The sequence below is a fragment of the Leishmania panamensis genome (assembly GCF_000755165.1).
Source record: "Leishmania panamensis strain MHOM/PA/94/PSC-1 chromosome 20 sequence".
NCBI lineage: Eukaryota > Euglenozoa > Kinetoplastea > Trypanosomatida > Trypanosomatidae > Leishmania > Leishmania panamensis.
This window is the reverse complement of record NC_025866.1, coordinates 1,629,736-1,655,752: the sequence shown is the minus strand read 5'-3', so window position 1 is coordinate 1,655,752 and position 26,017 is coordinate 1,629,736. Positions and strand designations below refer to the sequence as shown.

General features: G+C 58.0%; 6 protein-coding genes across 6 annotated transcripts; all 6 read right to left on the bottom strand.

The window, feature by feature from the left end:
* Nucleotides 1-780: 780 nt before the first annotated feature.
* On the bottom strand, nucleotides 781-1,710 carry LPMP_203960 (protein serine/threonine phosphatase, putativee; the record flags this gene model as incomplete). Its single annotated transcript, XM_010700295.1, has 1 exon — nucleotides 781-1,710. One exon carries the CDS (start codon nucleotides 1,708-1,710, stop codon nucleotides 781-783), a length of 930 nt encoding a protein of 309 aa, XP_010698597.1.
* Nucleotides 1,711-2,910: 1,200 nt separating this feature from the next.
* On the bottom strand, nucleotides 2,911-4,569 carry LPMP_203950 (hypothetical protein; the record flags this gene model as incomplete). Its single annotated transcript, XM_010700294.1, has 1 exon — nucleotides 2,911-4,569. One exon carries the CDS (start codon nucleotides 4,567-4,569, stop codon nucleotides 2,911-2,913), a length of 1,659 nt encoding a protein of 552 aa, XP_010698596.1.
* Nucleotides 4,570-5,314: 745 nt separating this feature from the next.
* On the bottom strand, nucleotides 5,315-5,764 carry LPMP_203940 (hypothetical protein; the record flags this gene model as incomplete). The annotated part of the gene is made up of 1 exon (XM_010700293.1): nucleotides 5,315-5,764. One exon carries the CDS (start codon nucleotides 5,762-5,764, stop codon nucleotides 5,315-5,317), a length of 450 nt encoding a protein of 149 aa, XP_010698595.1.
* Nucleotides 5,765-6,980: 1,216 nt separating this feature from the next.
* LPMP_203930 (dynein heavy chain, putative) lies at nucleotides 6,981-19,724 on the bottom strand (the record flags this gene model as incomplete). Its single annotated transcript, XM_010700292.1, has 1 exon — nucleotides 6,981-19,724. The coding sequence occupies one exon, from the start codon at nucleotides 19,722-19,724 to the stop codon at nucleotides 6,981-6,983; it is 12,744 nt and encodes a 4,247-aa protein (XP_010698594.1).
* Nucleotides 19,725-20,881: 1,157 nt separating this feature from the next.
* LPMP_203920 (hypothetical protein) lies at nucleotides 20,882-22,831 on the bottom strand (the record flags this gene model as incomplete). The annotated part of the gene is made up of 1 exon (XM_010700291.1): nucleotides 20,882-22,831. One exon carries the CDS (start codon nucleotides 22,829-22,831, stop codon nucleotides 20,882-20,884), a length of 1,950 nt encoding a protein of 649 aa, XP_010698593.1.
* Nucleotides 22,832-23,722: 891 nt separating this feature from the next.
* Nucleotides 23,723-25,132, bottom strand: LPMP_203910 (hypothetical protein; the record flags this gene model as incomplete). The annotated part of the gene is made up of 1 exon (XM_010700290.1): nucleotides 23,723-25,132. The coding sequence occupies one exon, from the start codon at nucleotides 25,130-25,132 to the stop codon at nucleotides 23,723-23,725; it is 1,410 nt and encodes a 469-aa protein (XP_010698592.1).
* Nucleotides 25,133-26,017: the final 885 nt, after the last annotated feature.

Below are 26,017 nucleotides of genomic sequence, written 5' to 3'. Positions count from 1 at the left end.
ACAGCGATTCCCCAAGATGTTGAGCGATCAGCGACGGAATGGCTGAGAGAGGGGGGGGGAGTGATGGAGAAGACGAGAATTGCTTGGATACCAGGGAGAAAGAACATTTTGAGGGGAGAGCTTGTCAGCGAACAGAAGTGGAGAAACACCTCGAGTTTCAGTTCGTTGAGGATTTTACACGGAGGAGAATTCAGAAAGGCGGCTTGTGGAAGACGCATCAGCGCGGCTGCTTGTTGGTGTGCAGAAGAACTACGTGCCTTCAGTCTCTTCATCATCGGCGTTGCACGGTGTGTGTGCGTGCGTAAGTAAGGGATCGACGGGTACACCGAAGAGAAGCAACCATAAGAGACAGCATGGGATGCGACACGCCTCAACCACATGTGCACTTTTTCTGTGTGCATGTCTGAATTTCTGCCTTCAGCTCGGTGCGTGTGAAGAGTTCATGTGCTCTCCTCTTGCGTTGAGTCAGTTGTTGCTCACTCAGGGAGAGAGACGCAAAAGAGAGGGGCAAGAGAGGGGGGGGGAAGACACCGTTTCGCCACCGACGCCCAATGACACCCCGGCCGGGGTAAAGCTGCTACGACCCAGAAGCACCCTTCAGGTGAGATCAGAAAAAAGGAGGAGGTGAGGACGAAGGCGCATCCATTCCCTATCGGCACCTTTTTCTCTGCCCCTTCAGCGAGATACCTCTTCCAGGTCTACGCCAACGCGTCCATTACGCGCGCGCGCGTGTGTGTGTGTGTGCAAGGCGACATGAAGAGGAGAAGTAGGGGAGGCGCGCTACAGAAAGTAACCGGGCCCCTTCCCCTTCGGCTCGTCGGAGATCGTGATCTGTGCCTCCACTTCCTTAAAGACGACAAACTCGCGCGAGTGATCCTCGTAGATGCGCAAGACGCTGGCGAGATTGCCGCAGCGGTAGCAGTAGTTTGGCGCTGACCACACGGTGCAGAGGTAGTCCTCGTCGAAGTGGTACTTGAACCCTTCGTGGACGAGCTGATGCGCACGGGCAATGAGGTTGAGCCGGTTGCGGTGAATAAACTCTTGCGTGACCGAGGCGCCAAAAAGAAAGCCGGCACCGCGCTGCGACACAACCCAGCCGTCGACGTTCTCTGGATCCGACCAGACGAGATCTGAGAAGGGTCCCTCGTTTGGAATCTCTTGCCGCCGATTCAGCAGCCGAATTTGATCGATCGCGCGGATTTCAGGAGAGAGGCCGCCGTGAATACAAAGACTTTTGCCCTCGATGAGTGCGGCAATCGGCATACAGTCGAACACCTCCGTGCACAACTTCCAAATCTCCACCGTACCGTACTTTGCAGCGCACTCGTCGTAGAAGCCGTACATGGTGGTGACTTGCCGGGTCTCGTGGTTGCCGCGGATGAGGGTGATCTTGTGCGGATACTTGAGCTTCAGAATCAAGAGAAAGGTAAGTACCTCGACACTGTTGCGCCCCCGATCGACAAGGTCGCCGAGGAAGATGTAGTTCATGCTGCTAGACTCACGACGAATCTCCCCAGCCACCTCGAAGAGTCGAAGAAGGTCGAGAAACTGACCGTGAATGTCACCGCAGATGGTGACAGGGAGGTGCACCCCTTGCACGTTGCTCTCCTCGATGAGAAGATTTACGGCTGTGCGAAGGAGCAGTTGCATTTCCTTCATCTCGAGAGGCTGCACATGACGCACCTTCTCCTCCCACGCATCTAGGTTCATGGCGCACGCGAGAAACGCCGAGTCGAACGGAAATGAGAAAAAGAGAGCGAGAAGAAAGGTAGGGCGGCCGCCACGAAGATGCGCTCAGGCAAGACCACGCTGAATGACGAGCACACACGTAGCACAGGAACACATGCAAAGCGCACGAGAGGGCGAGGGCGACAGTTTGTAAGTGAAGAGGAGAGCGCCGATTTGAGTTCTACGCGCTACTCATTCGGATGTAATAGATGCATATCAAATTCGATCGGTGTGTGTCTGCGCGCTGAGGGTAGGGAGAGGGGGGAGCGCAGGTCACGAGCCGTCACGCACATGTCAATTATCGATTACGCTAATGATATGCTAAAGAAGAAGAATAAGTGACACACACGTGCAACGGAGATGTGTGTGTGTGTGTGTACAAACACTTGTGCGTGCATGTGCGTCATTCAGACACCTCCACTTCCTTCCCATGCAACCCGATCTTGCAAACGTCATGGCGGGTGAAAGGAGGAGAAACAGAGAAGAAGTGTTGCGAAGCAAAGTAGTGAGGGGGGATGATAATCGCATCGGTGTGTGTGTGTGGGGGGGGGGGCGGTGGAGGAGAAGGGAGGGAGACGGCCATATCTTAAGCCTATGTAGTGCCTCGCGCCGTGTCTTCACTTGCTCCACTTGCACATACGCATGAGGAAGTCCTGCTTAGAGGACTTCGTTTGCGTGTAAGAAATAGTAATGTTGTCTTCGCTTTTCGAGAGACGCTCTCCGCACACCCATCCGCCCTCGTATCGGACGTACGCGTTAGACACAATTCGCGTGAGAAGGAGTAAAGAAGTTCATGTGCAGGCAGCTGTGAGAGTGGCACTGCAACTCTAGCAAGGTCTTCTTCAGTTTTACTTCGCGTATGGCACATCAGCAAACACATGCATACATGAAATCACGTGCTCTCTGTCCGCTAGTCCGTCTTTTTGAGGAAAACATGTGTGAAGAGGGAAATGTAAGGCGCGACAGTGCGTCTTGGCTTGCAGAAACGCCGTTCATCATCCACACATCCTTCACCCACTCACCCCCACGTAGAGCGAAGCGAGGGAGGGGGGAGGGGCGAGAAGTGGACAAAAAAAAGCAGAACCACAACATAACTGTACTCGGCGTGCGAGGAACGAGGGGAGGGGCCTCTGCGGCGTCGCTAGAAACACGTGGCGGCATAGTCGTCGTACCTACCCAGCCTCAGTCCCACTCGTCATCGAGCGTTGCGTCCTCCTCGGCAATGCGTACTGCATCGTACTCTGGCATTGAAAACACCTCGTTGTCGGTGTACTTGACCCGGCAGCGGTTGATGATGTACAGAATCTTGTCAAGGCGCACCTGCACTTTACGAATGACAGATTCATGGCTGACCTCGTAGGCAGCGGCTGGTATGGATTGCTCGACGTGTTGAATTAGAGGGTGGTGCGCGCGGTCAGCGGAGCCGAACTTGGCGAGATGCTCAAAGGTGGACCGGCGAAAGCGACAGATGCGTATTCGATCGGCGTCACCGAAGAACAGATTCCCGAACGGCTCCTTATGGGAATACAGGCTGCTCCCGTGATCGAGGTAGGCATACTTGGCGAGACCTTTGATGCGGTTCTCGGGCTTCTCAAGCTGGCACTCCGTGTCGGCGCTACATCCGCCGTAAGCGAAGTTGTTATGGTCATTAGTGCCGCGATCGGTGTTGCCGATAAGGAAGTCAAATATGCTGCGGTCAAGAAGCTCGCCGACAGCGCGCAGTCGTGCCCGCTTAGTGCCGGCGAAGAGCTCGTGGCCAGGGATGTAGTACTTACGAATGAAAGAGGCGTCGATTTCGTACGGAATGGCCAGAAATGTGCTGAGTGCGGGGTGAACATCCTTCATCCAGAGCTGCACCGTCGCCATGGTGCACTCCGACACCTTCCGCGTGTAGTAGCTACACTGAACGAAGTTCTTGTTTGTGTAGTTGTACAGAACGACAAAGCGGTTGAACCACTGGGAGAAGAGCGGCGAGTAGGCGACAGCGACTCGCAAATAGTCCAGCGGAATGGCGACAAAGACCGATGTTGGCACCCGGTTGAACTTGAGCGCGCGGTCAAAGGAGTAGGCCCAGTACTCACTGACGGCCTCGTAGAGAAACTTCCGCTGCGACAACTTTACGATGGTACTGATATTGTGCGCGTACGTGATTTGCATCTTGATGGTGCGACCCTGCAGCAGCTTTGACGACATTGCCTTTATGCTGCGCATGTTGTTGGGATTGCGCAGGTACTCCTGGCACAGGCAATCACGCTCCACGGAGAAGGAGGCGTTGCGAGGATCACACGCTGCCCAGCGCGCAGGGTCCTCGACGTAGTGCGAGTCGTACGGGAGCGGTTCTCCAGCCTCATCGTTTGCGTCGATGTCAACGAAGTCCTTGGTGGGTTGCTCAGGGTTGCCTTTTACGTCTTTGACCTCCAAATTCGCCTCAAATAGGCTGAGTTGCTTGTAAAAGGCGGCAATGCTATCGTCCGGGGAGAGAGTTGGCGAAGCGCTGGTGGTAGCAGGGGTCTCACTCCCGGCCGGCAACCTTGCTGACAAAGGGGGGATGATGCCTCGCGTGCTCGCTCCTCCTTCGATTGGTCGCGCAGTGGCCAACACAGACAGTCGCGGAGGCACGGAAGGCGCCGAGGTGGAGATGACAGCCACTCGATTCGGCGGTAGAGTTGGTGCCTCGTTGTGCAGAGGCGGTGGCGGGGGATGAAAGAACGGTGGTGGGGGCTGTTCCCTCAGCTTCCTCCACCACGGTTCCCGTGACATGCTTGGCAGCGGTGGATCATTGTGGTCAGGGTTGAGGGGTACAAGGGGAGTACTGTTGCGTGGGAGATACATGGTCACCATCCACCAATGTGTCACGGTGAGTAGGTGGAGAATCAGCAGACCTGAGGTGAGCGGCCAGCCATGGCGGCGCACAGTGCGCCAGAGCATCTTCAAACCCATTAGAGGAAAACAACAACAACAAGAAAGATGTGAGCTGCGGATCGATACGCCCAACGAGAGTGTTGTGCGTCCGTATATTTAACAAGGTGCTGCTGCTGCATAGAGCACAACAGCCCAGTGGGGGTAAGGGGGGGGAGAGGGAGACGCGGCAGGCACTTCAGTGGTGTTCAGAGTACTGGCTCACTAACGCAGTCATATCGACGACAAGCGTCATACCAGACAAAAAAGGTGCACTGCACTAGGGAGCGGCGCATGATGAGGAGGTACGAGCAAACAGGACGGAGAGAGAGTGGGGGGGGGTGAGGAAGAGGAGAGAGGCACTTTTCACTTACTTGGCACAACGCCTGGCCTTGTGGTAGTGGGGAAAAGAGGCAGTATTGAGGTGCATCATCACGCAAACGCCGCGTCGCCACCAAAAAGAGACCATGTGCACGCGGTGCGTTGCTTTCTTTTGCTTGCTGTTTCTCCTTTCCGACTCTTGTAAAGATGGTGGTGCCCAGCTGCCAGTGCGTCACCCTGCACGAGGGAGGGAAGCGAGGAGGAGAGAGGCTTCTTCGGACTAAAGCACATCGAAGAGATGCGCCCACCGCGCGTCCGCAGCTCTCCTAGGACTTGTGCCACCAGTTCCGTTCTTCTTCCTCACCCATCACCCTCCCTCCTCCTCACGCTCTTTCTTGATTGTGACGGAGTCAAGTGGCGACTCTCTTGTTGGCTCAGCGGAGAGAAGCGGCGCCGCTTGCGCCGTGCGGGGGTGGCCGCTCTTGTGAGTCGCAGCCTTTTCAGCTTTGAGCTCCTGACGCACCTCCGTCGTCAGCACGTTGCGCAGCTCCTTTAGTTCCGCATCAAACAGTTCGCGCTCCGTCGGTTCCGGCACGAAATTGATAGACCTCTGCTTTATCCCGTACCGGAGCATTTGGCTACGGCTCAGTTTCACTGTCGCGGCGGCGCTTTTCTTTGCAGACGACGTGGACACTTGCCTCTGTGGGCACTCGAAGGTCCAGTGCTCCTTGCTCGAACATGTTTGACATCGCTTGCTGGCGTTGGTGTCGTATCGAGGGACACTGTAGCCCTTAGGCGGACCCTTGTCTCCATACATGAAGGAGGACGGCGCGTTACTGTCAAGGCTGATAGTCACTGTGTGTGTGTATGAATGTTGCACTATCAGCGTGGATGGGGTGGGAGGAGAGAGGAGAAAAGATGAGATCGAGCAAGGCGGCCGGGAGTAGAGTCAGGGAGGGGGAGGCGAGCATGGTGCTCGCGCAGACGCAGGGGGCCACCGCTTTTCACTGGCGAGGCCAACGCTTTGGTAACCCATGGAGTACCAAATCCTCGTCATTGTGCTCCTTGGCGCCCAGAGAGCACCCCCCAGGCATCTGTTGCCCTCGGGTAGCTACTCGGCAATAATTCGCTGACATGGACACCGACACACACGGACAAACGCCAATACGTACTGAGGACGATCCAAAGGTCTTGCTGGCATTTTTTCCGTTCATTTTGTTTGTGGGGACGGAGGTCGATTGACACATTGTGGTCAGAACAGCCATGTACGTGTACATCGGTAACATCGGCGATGAGAGAGGGAGAGAGAAAAGTCAAACAAACGATCAGAAGAGAGTTCCGCCCACCACCAGCGCAAACGGGGAAACAAACAAGCCAGCGCGGCGAGGGCACTGGATCTGCACCTAGCCAAACAAAGATGGAATCGGTCAACCGTGTGCGCCGTGGCATGACAAGCGCTGTGTCGGGGGGGGGGGGGGGAGAAGGGGAGCGCGTGCATAGGCCGCTCCGCTACACACATGACAGAATCTCTCCATCCACCTTGACGAGAGCGTTCGAGGTGCGCCGTCTGTCCGTGCGATCTTGTGCCTTTTCCCTACACCACATTCGCACCGTGCCAAAGCACAGCAACGCTAATGACCAGAATCCAAGGCGCAGCACGAACACGCGCGAGTGCAGTCCTATACAGAATGCAGCTGTCCCTCACCACCACTATGACCACCAAAGATCTATAGAGAGAGCACGTACAAGTCAGTCCCACACTACACATAAGCACCGCCAATGCAGAGAGGGCTAGGGATGGATGGCGTGCACGATACAGCGTGTGTAAGGAAGCGAGAGAGAGAGAGATTGGGGGCAACAAGAGCATCAGTACTCGGTGAAGACCTGTCTCAGTCGCCAGCATGCAGGGCACAAACAACAAGATGGGTTAGAAATGAAGAGTGAGCGAGTGCACTCACCAGTTGACCAAGGCTCGAATGCACACCAGCACGCACATGAACAACGTGGCAAACGAAGCCGGTGAGTGATGATGTCTACTGCTCGAGCACAATCGACACACCAGAGAGCACAAAGTTCTGCGCGGCCACTTCGTCAGCGCACGGGAGCACAAAATCGCAGACATGGTCTTCCTTCGTGCTATTCGCGTAGACAGGCACTCGCACCGAGGCCTTGAGCACCGGCGGCGACCCCATCCACGCGGCGAAGGCCTTCTTGATGGGAAAGAACGCCGGCTCATCAGCGGTGGCAATGGGCTCTAGCAGATCGGCGTCGTCCAGCACAGCGCCCTGCAGCATGAGGCCCTCGAGGGCCATCACTAACGACGCGTTGGTTGGGGGCGTAGATGTGGTTGCCACCAGCGCCAGAGACACTAGGGGCTGGTTGATGACGTGTGCCGTCTCCTGCCGCAGCGCGTTCAAGAAGGTCTTCGCCCGCAGAAATTTGGAGAGGTCAAGCGTGGCCCTTGTGAAGGTGCCGTGCACCATCATCTTCTGCCACTCGCCGATGGCGACGGCCTTGCGAACCAGCGCTTGCATCCATGTGGCAATGCCACCCGCACTGGGGAAGTGTCCTTCCCAGTTGGCAGGTACGTCGCCGAGGATCATCGCGGCCGCCTCCCTACGACAGTTCTCCGTCAGCAGCGCAACACCGTCAATCGCCTTGCGAAGATCGCTCACAGCTATGTTGACTTGGCTTACCAGGCGCCGCGCCGTCAGAAGCTCCGCTGCGAGGAAGCGATCCAGCGGGCTTGGCGCCGCGGCATCGGCGGTATAGTGAGCCGACGGGCTTGGCGGGGCTGACGACGGCGGAACGAGTATGTCGGCGTGTGGAGCTGTCAGTGCGGTCCAGGTATCGAGGATTGGTGTCAGGCGCGCGGCCCAAGCCTCACGATCCACAGCCGCCTCACTGTACGACTCATTGATGCGCTGCAAATCGCTGGTGAGGGCACGCACGCGAGACAGCTGCACCACCCGGTCGGCATTGGGTGGAAGCGAGAAGAGAACAGGAATGTCGCTGTCTGGGAGTTTCCTGATAATTTTCAGGAACTCATGGTAATCGCCGCTCGGAATGCGGGTGTGGTGAAACACTGGCTCCTGCAGCTTCGTACCCGCCATACAGTTGACGCGGAACATCTTGTCAACGTAGGTTGCCATGATACGTTTGTCGAAGGGCGTCTCCATCTTGCCGCCGTAGATCGCGTCGTTGAGGATGCCACGAATGGAGTGCCAGTCAACTTCGCCGTGTGCTGATTGGCGGAGTACAATGTCGATCGAAGACTTGAGGTCTGCCGCCGTGACTTCGTAGTCCTTCGTCCAGCCTTGCGGTACGTAGGAGCGGCGTTCCTGCACAATTGCCTGCAGTGCCGCCGCTGCAAAGAGGAGTTGCCGCTGTCTTTCGTTCTTCTCGTTCACAAACGCGGCATCCCAGCCACTGTAGGTGCGCAGCAGATTTTGCTTGATCCCTGGTGGTGGCTCAAAGGTGATCTTCAGCGACTGGCCCAGCAGGATGGACGGGAACGCGTCATGGGCCTCGCTCGTGAGGAAGAGCCGGAAGGACGCGTCTGGCTTGAGCACCATCAGCTCCTTCTGCAGCTGCGACGCCCATGGAATGACGAGGTGCAGATTCTTCAGGAAGAGCCAATCGCCCTTCACGGCAGACTCACGCAGCAGCCGCATCGCCTCGTTCGTCTGTCCGCTCCCCATGGCTAGCTGGTGGAACCGCGCTCTGCCGATCTTGTCATAGGCAATGCTCTGCAACTCCTGGGAGGGGTCGGCACCAGTGGAGGTGATCACTAGGATAGGGCGGTTCGCGCCGGACTGCTCCACGGCAGAGACAAGGGTGCGGTTTTCGCCAAGGGAGTCCACCTTCAGCAGCGTACACGCCACTGCGTTCATGGCGGCGACGAGGCGATCGCCCCGAAGCGTCTTCATAAGTAGCAGTCGCTGGAAGTGCGTGAGGGACTTGAGAAAGCCAGGGTAGTCCGACTCCGGGGTCGCGGCGCGCATCCACTGCAGCCATACGTCTGCCTCTTGAAAGCGCGCCTTCGAGGCTAGGTCGGGGAACAGCGCCGCAAAGGTGCGGAAGGTCTGCACGCTGTCCGGCAAGACAAAGGTGGGTACGCGCACCTTCTTCCGCTTCTCCTCTGTGGCAACCGCCTTGCCCATGAAGAAGTCCCACTCCGCTGCGGTGCCCTCGGAGGGGTGAATGCTGCGGCACAGGTGAATGCCGTACACTACGCGGTGCTCTTTGAAGAGCGCCTGCGCAATGGTGGAGACAGTGATCTGGATGAATGTCTCCTGCAGCGCCGCAATCTTTGTCTCCGGGTCCGTGCGCAGGTCCTTGTGCCGCTTCAGCGCCCGCTGGAAAAGGTCGAGAAAGAGGTGGAAGGAGAACTGATACATGTGCGAAAGTGTCTGTAGACTCTTAGTCAGGAAGAAGACGGAACTGGCGGTGGTGGCGAAGGGGCGGTAGACATTCCGCTTCGCATCGAGGTCCTCCTGCACTACCTTCGACTGCTCTAACGCCGCAGTGATGTCGCTCGCCTGCGATTTGATCTGATTCAGCGACTCGATGAGCGTCTTGTTCTCCAGCAGCGACCCCTCAGAGTTGGCGAGGTTCGCCAATAGCTGCTCCTCTAGCTCCGCCAGCTGCATCTTGAGACCCTCCTCTTTTTTGAGCACTTCGAGCTTCTCCTTCTCTAGCTGCGGCTGCTCGTGCTGGATTGTAATGCCGAGAAACTGCCCCTCCAGGCCGCTCTGTGTGATGGTGAAGCTGATGGGCGTGAGGTAGCTAATGATGTCCGGGGCCACATGCAGGTCCGTGCTTCGCGTGACGAGGTACAGCTGAAAGCCATCCGCGTAGTCCACGGTGCGGCGGTCGCCAATCTGAATGACGCGCTTCGTGCCCTCGTTGTGAAATTCCCTGCGGAGAATAGGGTACAGAAAAGGTGCCACCTGGTCCACATCCAACATGATAAACTTCTTGCCAAACCGCAGCGCCAACTCGAGGGCGGAGACGAGACGGGCCTCGGAGATGCTGCAGACATCCACCACCGCCTTCTGCTTCTTCAGGTTCGCTTGCAGCCAGCCAGCTGCCTGACCGGAGGGGTCCATGATGAGCGGCGTGCTCACTTGCTCGTGAATCATGACGGCGTTATCCATGGAGAGCTCGTCGTCCGGCAGGCCCTCGGCTTTGTAGTGCAGCTGAACGCTCTCATCGCGTAAAAATGTGAAGAAGTTGAAGTCGGGCAACTTCACCCGCTCCTTCCACTCCGCCAGGGTGGCCCGGCGCGTGTCCTCTGCGTCCTCGCCGAGGTACGTGATAACACCAGCGGCCAGTAGGCACCGCTTTGGCAAGAGGTAGGAGTCCTGCTTGATGGTTTTCATTTGCGCTGTCCAGCGCGTGTGCTCATCCCCGAGTTTCGACAGCAACTCCTTGGCGTTCACAAGCAGCTGCTCCGCCTCCTCCAGCTGGTCCTTGAGCCGCTCTGCCTCAGTCGTCTTTTCGCCGAACTTATCCTTGAGCTCCTCCACCTTCTTCTCCACCCTTTTTAGTTTGCCTTCGTATTTGGTCTTTTCCTCCTGACCCTGTTGGAGGTTCGTCTCGTACTCTTTCAGCTCGACCCGCATCGGGGCCACCGTTTCTAGCACCTTGCTGTACTCTACCACCGCCTTGAGCCACTCTGCCATCGGGGCTGCAGCCTTGGAAGCGCGGGCGATGGTTTCGCGCTTGAAGCACTCGGCGTTGGCGGCAATGAATTTCTCCACTTGCGCCCGGGAAACGGCATCGACATCGTTGATGTCAAAGTTGAGAATGTGACCTTTGATGTCGCCAGCCAGCACCTTGCGGATGGCAGGCCACATAGCCGCTTCGGAGCTTTTCCCCGCTTCAATCAGCAGCACGACGCCTTGCATGACACACTGCACCGCTGCTGGCGGCTTTCCCATTGAGCGCAGCTCCGTCAAGTGGTCTGAGCGAATGGCACTGACAGCTGATAGAGCGGCATCCAGCACCGGTTGAATGCCGCTCAGCCGACCCTCGATGACGACCTTGCGCTCCTGAATGGCCGACTGCTCTTTGTCGAGCTCTTTTTGGATCTTGTGGATACTGCGTTTCTGGTTGCCAGCCTCCTCCATGCGCTTCTGGATCTCCTTTAGTGCGTCGTCGGCCTCTTGCTGCTTTACTTCTAACAGCGCCTTCTTCTCAGTCACATCCGTGGCGATCTTGTCAACGTTCTCCTGCGCCTCGTCGAGCTTCGTCACGCCGCTCGTCAGTCGAGCTAGCCCGTTGGCGACCTCGCGGCTCTTCTCCTGAAATAGATGCTCAAAGGTCTCGCAGAGCACCTTGAAGTGCTGAGGGGAGAACTTTTCTCCAAAGGAGCGGTGCAGGTGCACAAGTTCGGTTGTGAGGCTGAACTCTTTTTTGTCCTCGCGCTGATCAAGCACTTTAAAGGTGTCCGAGATCATAATGCGCGGGACCACCTTGAGAGCGTTACTGTCCCACGTCCCCATCCAGTACACGTTACAGCGAGTGAAGAGGGCGGGGTTGGCGCGGCACTGCAGCTCGTAGTTGCGGTTTGTCGGGTCCATGACAACGACTACGTGCAGATAGCGGGCAATACGGTCAACAAAGAAGGCGTAGGTGCTCATGCCTTCCCCCGCTGCATCGTCCTTGAGGGGGTTGAGAAGTGCATCCTGCTCCTCCTGGGTGAAGAGCCCAGCAACCTCGCCGGACGACAGCAACGAGTTGACCGTCTCAAGGAAGTAAGGGTGGAAGAAGTTGAAGTCTTCGAGCAGCAACACAACGCTCTGCCCCTCCACCCCCGTCTTCGTCATGACACTCTTCAGCTCTGTAATGAATTCTCTGACTCCATACTCGCGCGTGATGCCGAGCGTGACCACCTCTGTCCGATTGTTGTAGGCGACCAGACGTACGATCTGAGACGCGCACACCCCGGAGCGTGCCACCAGCATCAGGTTCCCGCGCTCCTGCGACAGTACGCGGTCGACGCGGGTGATCCACGCGCACACGTCCGGGATAAGCTCTACATTGAGGGCGGCGTTCTCGCGAGAGTAATTCAGGGCGAACGTTTCCGCAGACGTCTTCACTTCCTCCAGAGTAGTACCCGCCAGGCGCTTCTTCCCGGCAGGCGCAGTGTCTAGCCAAGAGACGTAGTATACACTTTCTTTCTCTGACGGCGCGTCTCGGTGGCCGACGAGCAGCGTCACGTTGTCGCGGATGACCTTGGTAAGGCGCATACGCTCTTCGGCAGTCACCAGGCGGTCGGCAAAGATACGCCGCGCCTCGTACGCGAGGACGTCACCCATGTTGGAGGTGTTGTAATTCAGCAAGTTCAGCATCCACTGGGTGAGGTCGCGTGGGTTGAAGACGTAGTGCGACGCCACGTCCGCCGTGTAGCGAGCGACGACGGTCTCATAGATGGTGATGACGCCGCGGGCCAAGTCGGCAGCCCCCTTGTTCGGCATATTTAGCCTCAGCTTTCCACTCTGAAGCATGACATTGAGGAACACCGAGTACACCTGCTGCAGCGCTTCCTTAGAAGGGTACGAGATGCTCAAGACGGATGTGATGGCTAAGAAGCGTGGGGCGACGGGGTGGCGGCCCATGCTGTCGAGAGGGGTCATGCTTCCCACAATTTGCACCCGCTCTACCATGACCCACTCGAGGTCCGTGTCGTAGAAGCCGTTGTACAGGATAAGCTGCTGGAGGAAGGAGTGCAGTTGGACGGTGCCGTAGCGGTCTGGCTTTGGCAGGTTGAGGTCCTTCAGGAGGAGAATAAGCCGCTCCGCCTCCTTGGGTCTGAGCACCTTGCCTTGGTTGGAGGTGAAGAGGGAGCACGTCTGCTTCAGCTTCTGAATGACGTGTATCGCCTCAGTATGGGCCGAGCAGTTAAGGCTTGCGACGCGCGTGCTGGGCGTGTTCATGAAGAGGTTGTTCAGCAGCATCGTCTTGCCACACCCTTCAGGGCCGACCAGGATAAAAGGACGGTACAGGCCTGGCCTCGTTGGCTTCGTCCACCCCCGCATCACCTCCAGCGCGCGCTGGCAGTCCACTGTCGCTACCATCGGGTGGCGATACAGGTCGTCGATGGTGAGGTCCACCGCCGGCACAAACTCCAGCGAGACATAGTCCTGCCGCTCCTCATCATACCGGAAGTCCAACGGGTTCTTCGCATCCGGGGCCCGCTCCTCGACGAGGCAAAGAATCGCCTTCGCGTAGTCGCCCCGCGCCTCCCTTGGCAAATAGGAGCCCAGGCCGTAAAGCAGCGCCAGCGCAAATCGCTTCTTTGTCGTGCAGTTTTTCATCTGCGCGAGGCCGGACATGACGAGGCCGGTCCGCGTCGTTCCCACCACAAGATTGCCTGCGGTGAGCAGCGAGTCAATCGCCTTGTAGAAGTAGGCGTTGATCCACCGCCGCAACTGCTCCTGCGACTCCTCCGGTTGCTCCGCTAGCCATGACGCAACTGTCATCTCGGCGTCCACGTCCGCCTCGGAGAGGTAGATGATGCCCATGCGCGACACTGTGGCTGGCGAGGCAAACTCGAGGCTGTGCGTCTCAAAGAGGAAGTTCACGTTGTCGCCAAACTGCACTCGCACACCGTTCGGCATTGTCAGCAGTTTGTTGTCGTCCAGTACGGAGTTCAGCGACTCGACCCACTCCGGGTCGATGTCGCCGTCGCAGAAGATCCATGACTGCACGGACGTTTCCTCTTTGACCACTTTCTTCGCCGCATCGGTGAGGACGCCATCAAACCACTCGCGAGTGTCAGGGTCCATGTGTCCCAGCAGTTGGTCGCGTGGTAGGGCCTTGGGGTTCACGATGTACAGTGGAACCATCTTGCCAAGCCTCTGGAGCGCATGACGCAGCACCTTTACGAGGGTGCTCTTGCCACTCCCACTTGGCCCGACGAGCACGACACCCATGCGCTGCCGCAGTGCCTCGTACAGTTGCAGAATCTTCTGGATCTGTGTCTCCACCACCTGTAGCTTGAGCTCCTTGATGGACTCCTCGATGGCTGGCCGCAGCTTTTCGTAGTGGATCTCCAGCACCGGCACGCTAGGAAAGATGTCGCTGAGGAGGCTGTTGAAGAGTACGGCGTCGTCAAAGGTGAGCTTGGACAGCGTGTTCACTCGCAGCGACTTGATCATGATCTCACTCTCTTTTTGCAGAAGCTGCTCCGCCGACAGCTGCACCTTGCCCGCCACCCGCTCCATCAAGAAGTCGTGGACGAGCGTGCCGCCAAGACGCAGAACCGACTTCATCGCCCGCAGTCCCCAGTCATAGTGCTGCTGGTGGGACAGAAGCTCGCTGCACAGCGTGAACGTCTCAACGACCTTGGTCGCCAGCTGCGTGGCGTTCTCGAAGCCCTCGCTGTAGAGGATCGTCTCCGTAATGAGCTTGTTGTCCGGGGCGCTCATGGAGATAGACCGGAAGAGCTGCTTCAGGTTGTCTGGCAGCTTGCTGCGGCCGCCGTAGCCCTTGCCGGCAGGATTCAGCGTTACGAAGATGCCAGCGTTGGAGTCGACGTTGATGTTCTTGCCAAGCAGCTCGCACGCTTTGTCTCCGTTCTTGAGGGCTTCCTGGATGACCTGGATCATCTGCGAGATCGCAGATAGTTGGTCGACCTTAAGGCGGTTGAACTCGTCGAAGCACCCCCAGGCCCCACACTTGACGAGGCCTGTGAAAATACGACCCATGGACTTGAAGTCGATGCCCTCGTCACAGTTGAAGACGAGCACCTGACGCCCCATCGCGTTACCCAGCGCCTTTACGGACTCCGTCTTGCCGGTGCCGGCGGGGCCGTATGGGTTGCCGCCGTAGCCCAGCCGCATGCCCTGTGTAAGGGTGAGAAAGCAGCAGTCTGTCAACGGAGTATGCACCAGCTTCGGGGCGTTACCCTGGTACTCGTAGCTGTACCGGAACTCTGCGTCTACCATGCGTAGGACACACTGTTGTGTGCTGTCTAGGTAGAAGCGGAGCTGCTTCTTCCACAGCCAGTGAGACTCCTTATCAACACCGTTCGCGATGAGCAACTGCGCGACCTCGATGTTGTGGATGAGGTCCATGATGAGTACCTTCAGCTTGATGCCGACCAACACATCGCCGTTGCCGCCAGCGTACGCCGTGAGCTCGCGCAGCCGGGTCTGCAGCTGACTCTTGAGTTTCTGCAGTGCACCACCACCACCGCTAGTGTCGCGGATCGCTGTCTCGACTTTGCGCGTGAAGGTGATCATCTCCGCCGTGCAGAGCACCTGCGATGCGTAGGCCCCAATGTCAACCTTGGTCACACATTCCGCCACGTGCACCTTCAGCGTCGCCTTCACCTCCACATCCAGCTGAGAGAGCCAAGTCTCCACCTCCTCAGTCACGCGCACCGGTTTACGCAGCGTCACGACCTCCCCTTCAACCGACCGGATCTGTAAGATGTTCTCTTTCTGCGTGTCGAGCTGAACGCTGTGAATGCCCATAAAGAGCTTCTTGAGGTGCGACTGAATGACGCTGGGGTTCTTGCTCTGTGCTAAGATCTCGAGGAGATCGTCGTCGCTGATAAAGTAGAAGCGCGGAAAGCCGTCGCGCTTGGACTCAAGGTACTCATTCAGCGCCTTCTGACACCGTTCCAGCTGCTCCGAGACGTCGTGCAGCGTGGCTTTAAATTCTGTGTGCTCGGCAAGCGCCATCAGTCGGTTATCGCTCTCCACCGCCTTCATCACTGTCAGGTAAGCCGAGTCGATGCGGTCAAAGCGCTGTTTCTCGTGTGGCAGGGCACCACGGCGGAAGATGGGTTCCAGGTACACCCACTTGCGCTGGATTTGGTTCATCTGACGGAGATACTCGTCGAGGGTGGATAAGCGGTCCTCCCACTTGGTGGCATCGTTCGAAAAGAGGCCAAAGTACGGTGACTCTTTCATGCTCAGCATCAACGCACGGTTGTCGCTGAGCGCCGACATGGTATCTTTCCAGTCAGTGATCAGCACCACACCGGCGCGGTCCGGATGCGATGTGAGGACAAAGCGTGCATCGGTGCCCCAGGCCCGCACGTCGTCGAGCGCTTCTCGGATTTGTGCCTCGCCTTGCGCGCGACTGTGCAGCTTCTTGATGGGGCCCTCGTTCTTGAGAATGTCCTCGTAGTGGTCAAGGATCTGGCCAAAGTTCACGGTGTCCTGCGTGACGTTTCGAAGTTTGAGCAGCTTGAACAACTCTGTCCAGTGAGCAGAGGTAAAGCCCTCTCCTCGGATATACGTGAGCAGGGGTACGCAGTGCGTCCAGTTGTCCAGCATCGTGCGGATGTGTACCGTCACCGAGTTGGGCGGAATCTCTTTCAGCCTTCCCTGCCACAGCTTCACGAAGTCCTCGAAACGGTACACCTTGGCGCGGAAACTGATCCACAGCTCCTTGCACAGCTCCTGCACCTGCTGCTGGAAGTCGCCTAGCATGCCCCACATCTTGGCGTAGTCCTCGATGTCGGTCTCTGCGTCCTCGAGTGACTGCAGGTCCGGCTCGTCAAGGCCAAAGTACTCACACTGTTTCTTGCACTCCTCCCCACGCTCCTTGAGTGCTTGTAACTTCTCCTTCGTTTTCATCACGAACACCAGTGGCTTCTGCGCCGTCAGGTCCTTCGGCTTCAGCTCATGCCAGTGAGTCGTGAAGCGGATGGAGTCCTTCTCCCACTCTTTCACCGAGTCCGAGACGTTCTCCCGCATGCGACTCAGCTGGTCCTCGAGCTCTTTCTCGTGCGAATCCAGACGCTTCATGAAAGAGGTCCAGCGGTCCTTTGTCTTGGCGAAGTCGAGACCCGCCGTGCCCGTCATATTCTGCAGCAGCACGTTTTTATTGTAGAAGTGGTAGAATTCGACCTCAATGGCAGGGCGCTGCTCCATGAGTTCGCCATAGAGCAGGTTAGCCTCACCAATCTCGCCCAGCTTTGTCATCTTGCTGTCCAGACACTTGGCGGCTTTGACGAGGTAGCCGTTGATAGAGTGGAGGTGCTGCTCGGCGCTCTGCTTCAGGGTGACCTTGAGGGCGTCTGTGAGACGCACAAGGTGCTCCTCCACAGTGCCTTTGATGGACGCCGTACACAGCGTGATGCAGCCGCAGCGGACAAAAAGGTCCTCGCTGCTGATCTCCTTGCTTTTCTGCTTGAGCAGTCGCATACTCTGTTCCCAATGCTGGACCTCCGTGAGGGACTTCCCAGCGATCTCCTCGAGGGTCGGGTTGCCACCGCGGCCGCAGCGGCCAATGACAAGGTACGGCGAAAAGCGCCTCAGCTCGTGTGTCACGCGCTTGAACAACTGAGCGGCGAGCTGCAGCACTACGTAGATGCCGTGCGCGTTGCGTGATGGCATCTCATGGAATGCGCTATCCTTCGCGCATCCTTGGAAGCGGCAGGGGAACGTGATAAAGTCGTTGATGCGCTGGTAGTACTGCAGCCGGAGCACCTCCAGGGGAGGGCGTAACGACGCTTCACCACTTTCGGGGTTGTAGACGATGTCGGCCTTGATTTCCTCGACAGCCTCGTGGAGGGAGGCGAGCCCCAGCTGGTACTGGGCCTCCATCGCCTTGTAGAGCTGCATGTCCCAAAACTGACGCCAGGACTCCGTGTTGAGGAAGCCCGCGGCCTCTATCTTTTCTCGAATCTGCCGTACCTTGCTGAGCCAGCGGTCACGGGAGCGGAGTAGGCTGAGGCTGAAGAGCTCCACCACTATTCCTTCAATCTCGCTGTGCGTCTTGTGCAGGCGGCGGTTGAACTCTGTCAGGGACTGTGCCGCGGCCTGCAGCTGTTCAATGAAGCGTGCAGCCTCCTTTCTGCTGCGCCACGTAAGCTTCTTCTTGCCGCTGGCTGTGATCACCTTCTCGAAGCCGACGGCCGGCTCCAGTAGCATGGCGCGCGTGCACGGGATGATATCGGCCGCCATGGAGTTGTATGTGTTAGCGACTTCCTTCAGGGCGACGCCCATGGGCAGGAACTGCGCCCCCTGCTGAGCCAGTCGAGCAACGGTGCCGGGAATGTGGAAGCCGAGGGCGCCGAGCACTCGCACCTCCTTGAGGAGCTGAACCAGTCGCTCCGCGTAGTTTACCTCCACCTGGCCGCTCGCGTCAATCTCCATCAACGGCGCATCTGCGTCAAGTGTCAGCACCTCACGCTTGTCCTCGACATCTGCCACCCAGTTTCTGTAGCATTCCTGCTCGTAGTCGCACAGCTCGTCGAGAAGCTGACTCGCCGACGCCACAAACGCGCTCGCCGTGGGCAGGTCGGCGAGAATGGAGTTGCACATCGAAATCTTCTGCTCCACACGCTCACGTAGCTGACGGAGCCAGATTATGTTGTTTACAACGCCCGGGAAAAAGCGGCCCGCTTGGCAGCGACGGTCCTCCTCCTGGAGCACGAGCTCATTCTCGGTGCTCTCGGCCCGACGCTCGTACTCTAGTCGAATTGTGTTCAGTCGATCGTTCAGCTTAGCCAGAAGACCGTCTCGCTCGGTCACGAGCTCCCTCGAGATGATAGGGCGCTTCATGAGATGACAGTAGTCGGAGAACTCTTGTACGATAGCCTGTGGTGCAAGGCCGGCACGAGTAACGAACAAGTCACGCAGAACGCTGGCGCATCGTTGCTCGATCGGCTCGAGGCGGCAGTAGAAGGCGGCGAGGGCGCCGTTCCACTGGCTCTGCGCCGTGCTCGAGGGATTCATCACCTCGACGTCGTCGAAAACGTCCCATAGTGCGTCCGTCCTCAGGGCGCGGAACTCTTGAGCCCCTAGCACCTCGCGAATCTCTTCGACCATGCCCCGCAGCGCGAGGGTTGCGCGCAGGCGATCCCGGACGCGCACGAGGGCGGTGTCTTCGTACCGCTCGGTCCATACAGGGCCCCAGTCGATCGTGGTCATTTTCCCACACGCGTTCAGCCATTCATCGCAGCACAAATGCGCCTCCTCGAGCACCTTCTTCTCGCCACGAAACAGCCCGCCAACAGCCGTTGCCTTCGTGTCAAAGTACTCGCAGATGTCAGCGCCGACGGAGCTCATCAAAAACACTGCAACCGAGCGGGCGTGATCGTCCTGTGCGCTGCCATTAAAGTATTCGGAAATGTTCATCTGCACCTCCTCCAGTAGCTCGAGGAGCTGAGGTGGCGGCAGCGTGTCACGGTTTTCCCATTTTCGTGGTAGCACCTCAGCTCTGAACGAGGTGCTGCACATGCACGCCATCACAGCATCAATCGCTGTAGTGAAGAGGCGCAGATGGATGCCATTGTCTTTTCTTAGCGAGAGTGACAGCACCACATAGCCGCCAACGCTCACGTCAAAGCGCGAGAGCGCCTCACCCAGGAGGCATGGCGGAAAGTCATGAATGCCCTGTACCACAAGCTCTGAGAAGCGTTGGAGGTGACGTGCGTATGTGGCTTCGGCTACGAGGCGCAGGGCGTGATTGTCGGCTGGAAGGTCCTGAAAGCGAAATGTGTTCACACGAACTGCCTCGGCGAAGGAGTGCTGGGCAAGCGGTGCTGCGCCGTCCACAATTAGCTCTCCGTTAGGCAGTTTTGTAGAGCCCTTCGCTGCCCCACAGGCGGCCTTGACCATCGCGGAGAGCAGTGTTTGGGCGACCTCCGCCTCGGATGTAACGGTGGCCCTCAGCTGCAATTCGAAGACTGCGCCGATCCTCTGCTCGCTCAAGACATCCCCAGAAATGTGTTTCTTGATGGCTTTGAGGACAGCCGTGATGCAGTCCTTGGTGATCTGAGAGAGACTCATTTGTGAGCGAGGCATGCAGAGACTGGTCAGCGCCACTGTGCGTGGCGAATCTTCTTCACACGTCCACCGTGATGGTCGTGCTGTGGAAGGTACAGATGGCACTGGGGAAGGGGTGAGTGGGCGGTGCGAGGGATTCCGCACTGCACACGTCTCTCTACGTGATCGCGGGGCACATACATAAACGTTTAAGACACGAGTCCTCACGGGAGGGGGTTGCCCACACGGATACGTGATGGTGGTGTTGTACCCTTTACTGCTAGGCGTGTTGGGAAACGCTTGCTTTCCCTTGGTGCTACGATCCTACGATGCAGCGGTTACGCTGGCGCGGGAGTGAGGGCGTTTCAACAAGAGGGGCAAACCACAAACGAAAAGGCGAGAAACCCAAACTCCGACTGGAAATGGAGGGCAGGGCAGCCGTCACACTGAGCGGAGGAGGCGGGGACAAAAATGAAGGACCACTGCGGGGGGAAGGGGAGTGTAGTAACGCGTTGAAGGAGGGGAGAGCAGATGAGGGAGGAAGGAGTGAAGGCGCATCGAGGTCGACATGGCAAATTACGGCGTCATGCTGCCGCCGTGGAGGCACTCTCGTGCAGTTTCGCAAACGCTCTGCTCGACCCTCACTTCCGCTAGGGTCTAGGGAGGTCGGAAAGACGAGGTCGGGGGTTGGTGTTACGAGGGGTGTGGGATGGCGAGAGGATCAGAGAAGCTTCGCAGAGTCTCACCGATTGTTAGGCTCTGACAGCTGTGTCAGTCATCTGTCCCTCTGCACTCCGCATGCTCGCAGGTGGAAAGGAGAGTAATGACTAGGTGTTTAGTCTGTTGTTTGGTCTGTGGCTCGTTGGGCCCTTCCCTTGCACTCCCCTGCCCCGATCGGCGTCACACTCCGTGGGCGGGTGAGATGAGGCTGTGTAGGTGGAGGGGGTGAGAAAGCGAGAAGTTCAGGAAAATCAAGAGCAAGTAGCAGTACTCGTACGCAGCACGAGCAAAAAGGGAGTTATTCACATAGACTTACGACAGACTACACGGTCCGGTGCATCAGAGCACGGGCGCATTGTTTTTTTTTTTCATTTCCCTTTCGTTGTCGGAGCAGGGGGAGGGGAGGGGAGGGGGGGGGGGGGGCGTGCGGGCGAGGCTCCGTTTCTCCCACAGTGTCCTCCGCCACGGTCAGCAATCTACACCGAGAAATCAGCGGCGCCGCCATGCATGCCGTCGATGGGGCTCGCCAAGGTGTCGATGGCAGACCCCAGCGTATGACAGCCGGAGGTGTATGGAATACGTTTGCAGTTGGTAACGGTAAACTGCGGCGCATCGAACCCATCGACGACACCGCACGGCAGCAGCCACACCAAGACAGGCAACCCAACAAGACGGTCGCACATCTCTGCAGCGAGCGATGCTTCACGCTCCACACATCGGGCTACCTCAGCAGGCGACGCTTCCAGCAACGACTCTGCAGCGCAGCCATGAAAGGCAGCCAGGCCGGCACAGAGGCCATCGCTAAGCCATACGCAGAGGTGTAGTGTTGGGCAGAGTTGCGTCGCTCTGCAGTGTGCACAGGCGGTCGGGAATCCAGTCGCGGTGTTGCCCGCCGTAACGACGCGCTGCTGAGTTTGGTTGCACTTCGTGCAGAACCAGTCGAGCAACGGTGGCACGACTTCTTGCACACGCGTCAGCACTGGTAATGTAGGGGAGGCTTCCTCGAGATCGAGCACCAACTGCATATTTTTTGGGGGGACTTGTGGATTATGTACGGCCTCGTCGGCACTGCCAGTGGTCGGTGCAGCGTCGGCACCACCCCCTTCACCTTCCCATCTTGGTGGGGCTGTCGCGAGCGCAGCGTGTTTGCCGCCGCCCTCGCGTGGCACAAGCTTCACCGCCATCGTTGACGTTAGACTCGAGAGAGTCTTGCGATGCTGAAAAAGCTGCACCACGCACGGATGAAACACCCAGCGCTCACCCAGCGCCGGTTCCACCGTCTCCGCCACTTCACCCCACAGCGTCACTTCTACAAACGGACCGCTGCTGCCACGCATGGCTGCGCTGTCGTCCGTGCTGTTGGCCAGGGTGACCACAGATCGCCACACACGACCGCGTTTGGTGGTGATCTGCGTGCTGCTCTGCACGGCGACCACTGTGCCCACCACTGAGACGTACCCGCCTACCTGCGCAGTCTCGATCACCACGAGCACACTCCGCAACTGCTGAGCCACCTCACCAACGAGCACAGAAGCATGAAAGGGAAACATTCGCCGAATGTCGTCCGCTGTGAGTTCCTCCTCGATGGACTTTTCCACAAACTGCAATTCGATCGGGGCGCCGTTCTCGCCTGAGCCCCATTTCACCATCCCTTGAGCAAGTCGGTAGCAGCCGTGGAGTCGCACCCGCTCCCCTAGCGCCTCGCCGCCAAGGAATACCGCAACCATAGCGTCGCTGTGCTCGTCTACAAGGAGACACCGAAACACAAAACGAGGGCTGCCCCCAGCGACGCCGCAGCGAGTGTCACTGCTGCTGTTGAAGCGACTCACGTGCGAATTCAGAGGATACGCGCGACCCTTCCACACCACCCGTGCGGTGACGCACCAGTTGCCCAGTGCTCGCTGAGGGGCCTCCATAAAGTCGCGTATTGCAATGAAGTGCGAAGGTCGCTGTGGCGCCGTGACGACGGCGCGGTGGGCCTTTGCGTCTGTGTCTTGGCGATGTAGAAGCGACTGCGCAGAGAGTGGAAAGAGCGCCTTGGCGCAGGTAGGCTGCCCAAGAAGGCGGAACGTGTTGTTGGAGTACTTCACCTGAAGCGCAACAATCACGTTCAAACCGTTTGGTGCGGTCACCAGCGCGTGCGAGAGCAAGGTAACACAGCAACCAACCTCTATCTCGAACGCGGCGACGGAGTCCTCCAGGGTGGTACACGGCGGAACCACGACCCACGCTACCGACTCCGAGTCCGACACGGCCACATAAAAGCGCGATGGCCCACAGGATGCAGCAGGGACGGGCGGGTAGCGCTGGATGTCCACCACCTGTAGGGTGGGCTGCGGCCACTGCTGCTGCCACGCCTCGACTTCGTTTGGTGCCAGCGACTGCACCAGTGCGGCTGCACAAAAGCCCGTCGAGAGCGCCTCCATATGTGGAGAAAACACGACCAACTCGATACACTAAACAGGGGAGTGACCGAGGCGCCTGAGAGAAGCGGAACGGGTGGGAAAAGGGCTGCAGGCTCTCTTTGTTGGGGTTACAGCTGCTCGCGCAGCACGTCACGAGCAACACCAAGTCGAAAGAGATCGGCGTCACAAGCGTGAGGGTGAACGAAAACGTAGATTAGGGGAAAACAGCCAGAGCCGTAGGACTAAAGAATGAAGGAGGAAGGCGAGGTGAGAGGCAGCGTTGCGAAGGAGAGCTGAACACACTGAGTCATGTACCCACGCACAGATACGCGACCAGCTCTGGAACGTAGAGAACATATGCAGCGGGTACTCTCAGGAGCTACGGCGACAACTAAAAATGGAAGATGAGCCTCGTCCGGTGCACGCGATGTGATGGATACTACGATGAGACTCAAGCACCCACACATGCATCTGTCATGAACCCTCTCCGGACGTTCTCCTCTCTTTTCGTTTCACTTCTTATTCGGATTCACGCGTCTGGTGGTACACGATTGCCACAACGCACGACACGGAGCAGCGATACACGAAGAGCAGCACACATGCACGCGGATATGCACAGACACCCAGGCATGCCAACAGGCGTCGTTATTGGGCGATGGTGCGAAGGCGGGTGTGTGTGAAGAGGCGGTATCCCTCCCACCCACAACAGAAACGCAGAATTGGGACTGAGAATGAAAAGAAGAAGGACGACGTCCATTTTGCACGACTCGTGCTCCGTGCTCAGTGCAACGCCCACCGTTCCCAACCTCGTTCAGTGTCATCTAGGAAGTATTGCACGCTATCGAGAGGGAGAGAGAAGAGAATTTTGTTCAGTTGTCTTGACTCCGTCACAGTTGTAGTGAAGCACGAAGGTCAGGAGAAGCCCTGAAAGAGGTCCTCACGCTTGAGGACTGTCTCCGGCATGCGGAAGCCATCCAGCAGCGTTGGCGTCGGCTTGGGGGTGGAAGGGCCGGCGGTTGGTATCTTCAGTGCAACTTCGCCCGCTTCCCTAGCGCTGGAGTCTCTGGGTGGAAGAAGCGGTGCCGTCGCAGACTGCTTCGGTGGCGACCAGCGCCGCGTCAGCTCGGTCCAGGTAGAGCGTTTTTCCCACGGTGCCCTGGGCGACTGCTCGGCAATAGGCTCATACGCCGACCCACTGCCGCGGTCCCTGGGGTGTACCATATAGGTGTGCTCCAGCGGCTTCCACGCACTCACGCCAGGCCAGCCCTGTCGGGTGGAGGTGAGGAAGGAAGTATCGGTGCGAGGCGCATGCAGAGAGACTGAAGAATCATAGGTGAAGGGGATTTTGAAGGGAGCGTCGTACAGCGCTCGGGTCGGCGAGGCCGCAAGTCCACGTAAGCGTAATGGACTGTAGCTAAAGGACCTCTGCAGTGGACTTCGCTGATGAGGCTGGTTCCACCTTTGCGTAGAGGGAGAGACTGCATAGCTCCTGTACTCCGCTAGACTGCGGGACACATCGCCCCTTGGCACAGCAGCTTCGGTGGTGCACGAAGGGTGACCTGTGACTGCCCTCGTTGGCATGGATGCCTTGCATGGCCGCGGTGCGGCATTGAGTGGACTGACAGGGGCTGCCGTGTGCCGCATGACGGGCCGACCAAAATGAGCAGCCTCTTTTTGTGTGTGCTCTTCAATACGCCGGAGCACGCGTTTATTTGCCAGCATCCGAAGAAGGGCAGACCTTGTCCACTGCTCCGAGGTACCCTCCATCACGGATGTTGATGCGGGCGCCAGCGTTGACGGTAGCGCCGACTCCTTTTCTGAGTGAGCCCTACGCGCTGTCGGCAGTGGATGGTGCGCCTGTACCGACTTCCGGGGGCTCGGTGCATGGCGCTGGTACTCTTTTACCCTGCTCTTGGCAGTGTAGAAGTGCACATCAGTCGGGTTGAGATGCGCGCTAGTATAGTAGTGCAGCCGGTAGAGTTCCTTGTTGCCATTGACGTTGTCCAACTCGCGGCGGTACTCCTTGAGTGTATGAGGAGCGGCGTTTGGTTTCACGGCATCGCCCTCCTGCTGTTGCTTTCCTGACGAGGCCCCAGAGCCGTAGGAGGGGCTCGTAGTAGTTGCTTCTGCCCTGCGTGATGCGGCTGCTTGCAGGCGCCGATTCCGCTCCTGCCGCATGATTTCCTCCAAGGCAAGTCGACGATCTCGCACGCTCTTCGCTTCCTCCTGCAAGGCGACCATGTCGGACGCCACCCGATGCACCTCGAGCACCCGGGCTCGGGGCGCACTAGCCGAGGCGACAGAAGCACTGCTAGATGCCATCGGCTTTGATTACTGTTCAACACCCCCTCTCTCTCTTGCACGGAGTGCAGAACACAAAAGTTGGCGCGTTTGTCGCAAGACCCGACCGGCCTGGGACAATATTTTAGCGTCGCCGGGCTTGTGCGCGTGCTCGAAAGGTGAATCGAGTGGTGGGTCTGGCAGACGATAAAGATGAGCTCACACAAGGGAGCCGGTGAGGAGGAGGTGGTGGTGGGGGAAAGAAGGGAGTGCAATGCTCTGGGGGGAAGGAGGGGGACGGGAAAAGGCCACCAGAGTAGAGGCGACGTGCCCACGACCGAGTAACGGTGGTACCCCCGAGTACGTCGCTCCGTAAGAAGGGGTTGGGAACGGGGCAGGCTGATGACAGCAGAGGTGAGCGAAAGGCGCACACAAGTTGATGGAGTCCTAATTAAGGCAAAGGCACTCTGCCCTTGACCAGGCGTCCTATGCTTTCCCTTCTACAGATCAACAACGCTCGTGAAGGTGGCTGTGCTCACCTCATGCCTGCGCGCTTTCCATCTGCCGCTATATAATGTCATGTACTCCTTGATCTGTGGTCCTCCTATGGTTGCTGCTCCTCACACACGCATGCATACACCAAGACCACAATGCTTAACAAACACCCACATGCCCACCCACCCACCCACACACACACACACACACACACAAAGGTGTTAAACCAATTGTGACGTGACACACCCACACCGGCATGTGTGCAGCTGTACACTGCTCTCTCTATACGTGTCTGTGTGACTGTATATATGAATGCACCGTTGTATCCACTACCTTATCGCGGCACAGCGAGCATCGCTGCAGTGAAGCATACGTATTACCATCCGAGACGTCAACTACAAAAAAAATAGATACCACCCACCCACCCACCCA